Source organism: Electrophorus electricus, chromosome 1 (assembly GCF_013358815.1).
Source record: "Electrophorus electricus isolate fEleEle1 chromosome 1, fEleEle1.pri, whole genome shotgun sequence".
In the NCBI taxonomy this organism is placed as follows: domain Eukaryota; kingdom Metazoa; phylum Chordata; class Actinopteri; order Gymnotiformes; family Gymnotidae; genus Electrophorus; species Electrophorus electricus.
This window is the reverse complement of record NC_049535.1, coordinates 11,258,658-11,268,166: the sequence shown is the minus strand read 5'-3', so window position 1 is coordinate 11,268,166 and position 9,509 is coordinate 11,258,658. Positions and strand designations below refer to the sequence as shown.

Genomic DNA, 9,509 nt, shown 5'->3' with positions numbered 1-9,509 from the left:
AGTGCTGCACATGGGGATCGACTAGCAACTTATTTGTAGCCGACTCGTTTATGCATCACCGGGCACTTGCGAGGGATTCTGCCCCCTAATGGAATTGATTTAGCCTCCGCGAGACTAGCAGTTGAAATAGCACGCATCAGTTCATGCTTCAACACAAACAAGCGCGTTTACAAATGCATTCATAACTAGATGTGGTGGAGAACTTAAGCTAAGGATAAAAGGTCGCTACTATATTGATTCACTTTTTTTTTTTAAACGAGTCCTCTGGCAATGTCAGATCTCCCTATTTCTGCCCGCGCGCTGTTTCTCTCCCTCCGAGCTCGAGGTCATTTATCGATCGTCTTTCTTTTTCTGTGCGCGCGGTAACGTTTTCTATTCTCGACAGAGCCGCGAGGAAGTAAAAAACATATCAAACAAACAGGTTACAACAATGAATAAATATAAGCGGGGCAGGAAACGCAAATAACAAGAAATAAAGGGATGGAAAAGAGGCTCCCGTAATGCTCCTCAGATATCTGGATATTGCGGGAGCTCGTTCGCGTTGTGAGCGTAAGGCTTAGCGCAGGGTGCAGAAATGAACATTAATGAAGATGATTTCACCCCTGCGTGGAGCCACGGCGCACTGGGTGTTTTTTTCCGTTCGAGTGACGCCACCTAGCGGCTATGGCTGGTCGCAGAATGCAAACAAAAGCAGCCAAGCCCGTATTATTAAGCTCTAATGGTTTCATCAGCAAATGATTGGATGTTTTTGAAGACCTAGACATGTGTGAGTTTGAAATGTATATCAAAACGTTATTTTATTTATGAAGATCATATGTACGAGTGCATTTCCTCGTATTCAGATTCCCCCCCCCTCAACAGTTCACTGCAGCAACATGCAGGGATGAGCCCATGGCAGTACTGATAGCAGGAGCTCCTGTTTTTAGTTCTTTGTTTTCTGTGATTTGTTGACAGCACCGTTACATTTAATGTTGGGTTTGGGCCTCCTTTTTTTTTTTTTTTTTCCGCGCAGGAGTGTGTACAATTTATTTCAACAGTTTTAAATTATTCTTGTAGATAACAGTGAAGCTGTGCAGTATGAAGAGTTTGCATATGTACAGTATTTTCATACCGACAACTGGTATAAGTTTGGTCAGACTCCTAGAATGCAACTCCATCACGTAGACTGCAAAGGATTTTAAATATTGTTTGACAATTATCAGCCTTAAAAATTGTACTCTTTGGAAAATTATGTGCAGACATTTGACAAAATCTCTAATAAACCAGAAAGTCCCTTTTGATTTAGTAAAACTAGCACAATGCACATAAATGGATAACCACTGCTGCACAGTGTCTACTAGCAAGTTAATGCATGCGTTTTATTTATGCATGTAAAACAGAAACAATAACAACATCATGCTACTTGGACAAGATATTTCAGAACTGTTATGAATCATCTAGCCTACCAAAATAACTCAGAATCAATGAGCCAATGCTCAGTACAACTGATAATGCTTAAAAAAAAAAAAAAAAAAAAAAAAAAAAATTAAAAAAAAAAAAAAAAAAAAAAAAAAAAAAAAAATGTCCAAAAAACAATGTGGTACACTGACACGCTCATCCAACCAGGAACCTTCCAAAGGTCATGATAACACACACCCTCTTCTGCCTGAGGAGACAAACATCTCTAATTAATTTTTGGTTTTTGATATTTGTGTACGTAAGCTGATGAATCATACATGTACTAAATTGTTTTTTTAATGAAAATGTGAAACTTGAATTAAAGGAAAAGGTCTGCCAAAGAAAGTTTATATTTATAGTTTATATTTTAAAGTTTAATTTCTAAAACGAAGCACTTTCAGTTCCAGCAATAACACCCAGATGGGGCCGGTACAGCCTTGATTCTGAAAACAGACACAGTTAGTGTTGAAGCACAATAACGATGTCAGAAATATAGTCTTTCGTGCAGCAGTGAGATTACCCCAGCTATGCTTTTTATATACTGTGGTGTAAACACACGCGCGCACACACACCTCAGGACTGTTACTAGATTCAGTTATAGATTTGCAAAGGAGCTTGCAGAGGACAGAAGAGACCACTTAGACCAACCTTTCAGGACGGGGGACACAGCTATGAGTACAGGGGGAATGATGCCAGAAGTCTATACAGACTAGATTTTAACTTGTGTACACAGAACCGTTCTAACCCCAGCAGACGGGGCCCAAGTTTGATTCTTAAAGAAACTGTTTCTCTGCATTTAGCAAATGCTGAAGGGGTCAGCAAGTTGGAAAACTGTCTACAAAGACAGGCACAGAAAGGAGGAATGGGACTGTGTAATCTCAGTAAGCTATCTGCACAGATGATCTGTTCATTAACCTTTCTTGGACCAAAGAAAAACCAAACATTTTTTATGTTAGGTGCATTCATTAAATTGATGTCATTAAAACCAATGAGAGATTCTAGTGGCAGCCTGTGAAATGTTAATTGTGTGCAACGTGTATACCGAGGTCATAAAAGATTACCTTCTCATTCACTGTGTGTGCGCAGCGGGGAGTTCCAGGCGTGCCTTCTCGTAGCTGCCTCGCAGGAACCGAGCCTCTGAGAGCGTGAAGTTTTCCCGGTATTGCCCTTCAAGGGCTGCGGTCGAGAAGCTACTGATGGGAAGAAACTTTGAGAGCTCAACCCTGGAGAGGGTGGAGTTTGGGAGTTAAACCCCAGAGGGGGTGGGGTTTGGGAGGGCAAGGTTTGGGAGCAGAACCCTGGAAAGGGCAGGGACTGGGAGCGGAACCATTGAGCAGACGGAGCCAAAGGGAAGACTCTACTCCGGAGACTCTGAGCTCTCTGAGAGACCGCCAAAGCAAAGAGAGACACGGTGCTTAGAGAAGGAGAGACATCACTGGAACGGAAGGTAGGGCTGAACAGGGAGTCTGGCTCAGGACGAGGTGCAAGCGCTGAACCAGGTTGGCGACTACTGCTAGAAGAATCCAGCTGAGATCGGGAAGAGTCTCGAGGCTGCACAGTAAGGGGTGATGGTCTAGAGTCAGAGGAATGGAGGTTAGAGCAAAGGGTTACAGCACAGCAGGAGTCGAGGATGTCAGGCATAGGGTCACTGCTGGAAGGCTTTGAGCACACAGTGCACACGTCTTCTCCCCGTTTCACTTTTCTTTCTCGCTCGCGTTCCTCCCAGGAGACAGAACGTGGTGGTGGACACCCGTCCTCCAGCTCTGCCGTCTCTCTGCACCTCATTCCTTCTTCAAACTCCTCCATCCGTCTGTCCAAGCCACCGCCGCCTTGAAACCTCCTCCTCTCCTTATGCTCCTCCACCCAATTCTTCTCTTTTCTTGCTGCTTCTAGAACACCCTGCTCACCGTTCCCGTCTTCTAGATTCTCACTTTGTGCACATGTTCTCTCAGTGCCATTCAGCTCCAGACTGTCAGGCTTCTTTGGTTCCAAGTTCTCTGCCTCATTATTTTTCTCCTCCAAATTTGATCCGTGTTTGTGAAAACTACTTCTGCTCTCTCTGTATTTTTCTACATTATCCCCCTGTTCTTCCTCCGAGACCTGGTCTTCCATCCTTTCCTTCACCTCTAGATGTTTCTCTGTAGATGCACTCACAGTTAACTTACCAAAGGCTTTCTCTGCAGCTTCTAGAATTCCCAGCCCACTGTTTCTTTCCTCTAGATTCTCACCTTCGCCATCTGTTTTTTCTGCAGTCCCCATCTTGCTGCTGTTCAGCTTTCGATTCTCGACCTCTTTTGGTTCTAAACTCTCCATCTCTGTGCTCCCCCACTCCAGATGATCCGTCTGTCCAGAGCCCGGAGTCTCCAGTCTCACAAGGACCTCGTAGTGCCTCAGGCTTGGCTGTCTTCTCCGGGGGACCACGGTGAATGTGGTGAGGCCCTCTCTCAGGGAGCAGTGCCTCAGCAACCCACAGCCTGGGGGCGCTATGGAATCAGGGTCAGAAACACTGGCTGGGGAGCTAGGCTCCGACTGCAGGGCTGGCGAATGAAACGCTGCTGGAGGTGAATGTGTGACAGAGCTAGAGAAGAGAAGACGAAAGAGCTGAATCAGTCACAGGCAAGTCAGCTTGTGCGCAGTAGAATCATCCAGGTGATGATGACTGTCTTCTGTCCCAGGGTTTGTGTTATGCAACAAAGCCTAGTTCCTATTTTTGTCTATATGTTGTTTGCAGGCATAATTTAATACAAGAAAGTTGGCAGCCAAAAAGAGGGAATGAATGAAAAATCAGGTAAAATACCCATCAGATGAGAGTTCTTGTTCCTGGGCCTTCAGTATGTCCATGTATTCATACAAGATCTCTGTCATTAGAGAGGGTGATGGGGTGGATGAACAGGCAGTTGTAAAAGCATCGTATTGGCTGGCACTGCGTACAGCCTCTTCTTGAGATTCGTCCAACAACGTGAGGTTAGGTGTGTCTCCGACCCAGCATCCCTCTGATGAGAAAGAAAACACCACCATGGCCTTATGATCTTCTTTGGGAGGGTTTCCTCCTCATCTGTATTCATAATACTGGTCTAAAGAGTCGTGTGGTGCCTCGTAAAAAGCAGGCCAAATACAGAGGTTATAGTGAACTTGGCTAAGAAATAAACTTTTATTAAAACTTGCAGTTTATGTTAAAAACAAAAGAGCTTTGAATTTGGAAATGCATGAAAACAATTCGTCATAAACACAACATTCATCACGAAAACATTTCAAGCATGTGTTACCACAGACAACTGGAGATGAGACTTGAAGGAAAAAATAATTAACTGAAAGAAAGCAACAAGAGAAAAATCAGATAAACAAAAACAACGAAATTCAGTAGCTTTTTAACTAATTACGTTGGACCAGAGCACACAATTTACAATCATTTAATACTGATTAATTATAAAATAATCCTTTGCTGACTCTAATCAGTTCTGTTAATAAAGGATACAAAATATGCAAGATATTTATCAAATGATGGCACCATTAATACAAATGTGGGTACAGAGTGATGGGAAAACAAGATATCAATTAAAATCTTATTACAACTGGGCTGCAGGTAAATGATATTTCATATTTGGCATGAAAGCTGACCTGATCATTATTTTTTTAAGAGTGTCATTTGGAGTTTACTAAATTACAAAAGTAATTTCGTAAGTCCAAAGACTTTTTCTGCTGTCAAACAATAGCAAACCGACGTCCTTTCCACAACACATCACCCAAACTGTATGTAGCTTTGCCCCTCGTGATGACATAAACCTAAAAATGTATGATTATGAATGTATGAAATCCAAGGCCACAGTTCTAAGATCATTTCTTGCCATTTGCTTCATAACGAATACAGTTAGACTGCCAAGGTTAACGAGCTGATCCAGTTTCAGTTTTTCCACTCAGAGACACTTCAAGCACAGACAGCATGACTGACACTGACAGGGATGATGGGAAAATGACAGTGGGCTGACAGACAGTGAAGAGGAAGTGAGCCAGTGAGCAGGAGGGAGAGAGAGAGGAAGGTGAGCCAAACGGGCTCCTAAGCGCCACCTCCTGGTAGGACTGAACAAAAGCAGAGGAGCTTAATGAAGTAGGTGAACAGAAACTTTCCTTTGCTTAGCAGCTTTGTCCAAGTTAGCCAATCACTTGCTTAAAATGTGTGCTAATCCACAAATTCGGCTTCATAACAGAAGACTTTTTGCATTGTAGGTTATATCACTGCTGTGTGATCTGATTATTCCAGATAGTTTCTTATGTGGCCATATGGATACTGTGTAAGTGAATAGGTGGGTCCATACCTTCATCACTACAATCCGGTAAGGCGGAGTTAATGCATGGAGGGGGAGGGGCTCTTTGTTTTTTCCTTTTAAGAGAGGACTCAGTACAAGAAACACGACTAAGCACACCCTGCGCACGCACGCACGCACACACACACACACACACACACACACACACACACACACACACACACACACACACACACAGTCAATCATCTTCAAGATTAAAAACACTGAGAATGTTTATATTCCACCTATTGCAGTCCTTTTAACACTGTAATATAATGTTAACTGATCCCCACTAAATCCCACCCTGTCGCTTTGTTTACACACCTCGTCACCAGTGGCAGCTGGCAGAGAGACAGACTGGCTGGAGCCCTGGAAGCACAGCATTCTGGGAGGCTGCGGCGCCCGCCTCTTCTTGGGGATGTTAACGGGTGGTGCGGGCGTGGCCAAGTGCACCTGAGGACAACTTGCACCGACCACTTGGTGATTATTCCCGGGGGGACACACGAGAGCGCCACTGATGCTGGGTGTCCGCTGTGGAAGCCAAGGGAATAACCAATCAGGTAACCCAGGAAATGGGAAAGAACAGCGACCGTTTAGAACACTGCTGATGAAGACAAACAGAAACACACGATATCTGCTTATCTGAGCAGGAAAATGCTGCTGCTTTCAAAACACTATATGCAAATTAGCCTGAGCAAGAGAGTCAGGCTTGTAAAACTGTGATCAGGACAGATGGAGACCAAATGACAATCAATATATGAGCTCTCTGCACAATGTTTCTGACTGTTCACTAGTGACAGCACTATTTAAAATCACTATTTTGTGATACAGTCAAAATGTTTGCCCGTATATAACAATGTATACATTTAAATGATTAAATAATGATGTGGAGATTTTTTTTTTTTAATCAAACCAAGTTCAGTCAGTATAAATTACCTTTGTTGTTTCAACATGAGTAAAAAGGGTAAGAATGAATGATTTCTCAAAACAACAATTTATTTTTAGGATGCCAAACCCCACTGGCTCTTTCTGAGCGCAAGTAACTGACGAAACAGGCACGATTAACTATTCATGGCAGTCTCCTCAAAGCTCTACTATAGGCTGATCTTCACAGCTTGCTAAACACACAGGAGCACAGGGAGAAGACAACCAGACCTCTTCTGTCATTTTCTTGCTTCTCCGGAACAAGCTAAAGAGTCCCCTGTTCTCCTTTTCTTCCTGCCCTTTCTTTACGGTCGTCAGCTTTTCCTTTTTGCAACCTAAATGGACAAATGTGAACGCTATTCAGAATCAGTCCTTGAAAAGTGCTTTCGTACACCGTACAGTCCACAGATAAGTGGGCAGTGACATTTTTCTTTGCTGTTTGGAAACAACTATTAATAACAGCCTTAATTCAACACCACAGGAAAAGGATGAAGACTATTTTTAAAAACAGTTTCTAGAAGATTAACCTGGAGCACAGGTGTGAAATGAAACATGACTGCCAGTAGAACAGGCTGCCTTGTTTTTACTGATGATATCATTGCTGACTGTAACAGCTGAATTAATTCTGAAGTGTACAGCTCGGCTCCTGTGAATTCTGGGGCGTACAGCTCGGCTCCAGTGAATTCTGGGGCGTACAGCTCAGATCCAACTGACACCGAAGTTAGTGGATGCCACTTTGCTGTTAACCAAAATCCCACTACCGGATTTTTCTTTCCAGGTAAGAATGTCCCATTCATATACTGCCTGCACTTTAGGACCTGCCAGACCAGCCTTCAGTTGCCGAGGGCCCCCAGCACCCAGGGGCATGCAGTACCTTTATGAGTGGGAGCTGTTGTGTCCTTCGAAGCACTTGAAACAGCTACAATAGGATGAAGAGTGATTAGTTTTAAATAGCAAAGCTCATGGCTCCTCCTATAAGAAGATACACACTTAATTTTTTTTTTACCTTTTGTGTCTTTGGCATACAGATCTCTGATGCCATAGTCATTGAGGGTTTTGGTGAGATCCAGAGGGTGTTCAGATTGGCTATCTCTCAGCAAGATGGTAGAGTTCGGGTCAAATTCACACTTGTCACACACAGCAGGCAATAGCTCAGCCAGGGGAACCCTGGGATTGACTCGCACCACAGCCTTATGGGACTGCCTGTAGTTTATTATCAGACGCACTGTTGCCTGGGAAATTGAGTTAAAATGTTCACAGTACAGATGTATAAAAATAGATGTATAAAATCAGTGTCAAATATGAGTCACGATTCTCATTTGACTTACTATTGGCATGTTAGGCACTCTTTTAGTATTGTCTTCACTTCCCTTAGGCTTAAGCACAACTCGTTCCGCTTCCAGGGAGCCAATCAAAGAGCTTGGCTTGAATTTGATATGGTTCTGATTGGTGGAGATAAGCTCAATAAAGTGGTCTGATGGGTTCAAGTGGTACTGAGCACACAGACTGATCAACAAGTCCATCACTGGTTTACTGTAGGAACAAACACACACACACACACACACACACACACACACACACACACAGTTCTAGAGATTCCATTTCAGTTCTCCCTCACACACTCCGTCCGTCTGTCTGTCTCACCTGCTGTTTACTGTAACTGATGTCTCCTGTCCTCCTGGAACCTGCACAGTCAGTGACAGATCTCCATCCGCCACATCCTCCTGCTCCATTGTGTGTCTGTAGATGGAGTCAGTCTTCAGGGAAGGGCGTTCTGGAATTTCCGCCATTTGTGTCCTATTACTGGAGAAGTGAAATAATTGTTGTTCACATTCAGATCGCCACACGTCCAGAAAAACAGAACACGGTTTTTACTGAACCTGCATACTTACTGAATGGTTCGCTGAGCACTTCTATGGCCTTATTTTGTTAAACAGAAATGTTCATGCACACAGATACAATAAGCAGAAATACATTCTCCCACTCTCATGAAGGGTATATTTTTAGGATGCTTGCAGGCTGAAAAGTGCTACATGCCTCACTGTCACTCTGCTAGCACCAGGCAGTGGAATGCCACGCATGTTCCGCCTGTCTGATCCTGTACACAAACACACACACGAGGCCATAAACGGAACACTGGAAGCAGATTTTTGATTGAAGTGAGAACGCTAGCTGCACATCAGCTCATGGTCGAGGGTTTGGGCCTCATGGGTTGGGCCAAGGTTCACCGCAGCTGCGCGCTGTTTTACGCCGCCTGGGCACAGCGCGTTAGAGCGACGCGACGCAGCCACGGACCGTCGAACACAAACGCGCACGCCCCGGAAGACGCGCACCTGCCTCCACTCTGGCCAGTAATTGCGTAACATTCACCTCAACTAGATTGCTGGACATTTAACATTCAACGTTTGGGTTAAAGTAGTTTGTATGACGCGTTCAGTTTCCAGCAAGTTATTTTTTGCATTATTAAAGCTTGTAGTAAAGTTTACGTTTGAACATACCTGTGTACTTTTCGAGATTTCGAGTCTAGATTTGCCCTTTCTTTTATACATGTACATCTGACATTCCTTTAACCAAACGTAAGGAGAGTTAACTACTCCAGCCTGCAGCATTAACTAATGCATTAAAGCATTACCAGACTCAAACGCGTGCACATCCACAGACGGGATTTAACCCACATCGCATGCTTACCCGCCTCTCGATCCTTCTGTAAAACGCCTGTCAGCCGGTGTGTTACTGAGAGGGGCAATCCGAGGTCTGGGTAATCTGGTGGTGCCACAGGGACCGGCCCCGTTCAGTGACGTCGGCAGAGCGGGTCCCTGCGCGCGCCTGTCACTCGTGACCGTGAAG

At 44.1% G+C, this 9,509-nt stretch overlaps 1 protein-coding gene across 1 annotated transcript; it reads right to left on the bottom strand.

Annotated features, from left to right (window-relative positions):
* Positions 1-1,543: 1,543 nt before the first annotated feature.
* Positions 1,544-9,419, bottom strand: cobll1a (cordon-bleu WH2 repeat protein-like 1a). Its single transcript, XM_035526778.1, has 11 exons — positions 9,351-9,419; positions 8,307-8,465; positions 7,991-8,195; positions 7,669-7,894; positions 7,537-7,581; positions 6,894-6,997; positions 6,063-6,269; positions 5,751-5,859; positions 4,235-4,430; positions 2,499-4,015; positions 1,544-1,645 (listed from the first exon to the last, which is right to left on the bottom strand). The coding sequence occupies exons 2-10, from the start codon at positions 8,450-8,452 to the stop codon at positions 2,503-2,505; spliced, it is 2,751 nt and encodes a 916-aa protein (XP_035382671.1). The 5' UTR covers positions 8,453-8,465; positions 9,351-9,419; the 3' UTR covers positions 1,544-1,645; positions 2,499-2,502.
* Positions 9,420-9,509: the final 90 nt, after the last annotated feature.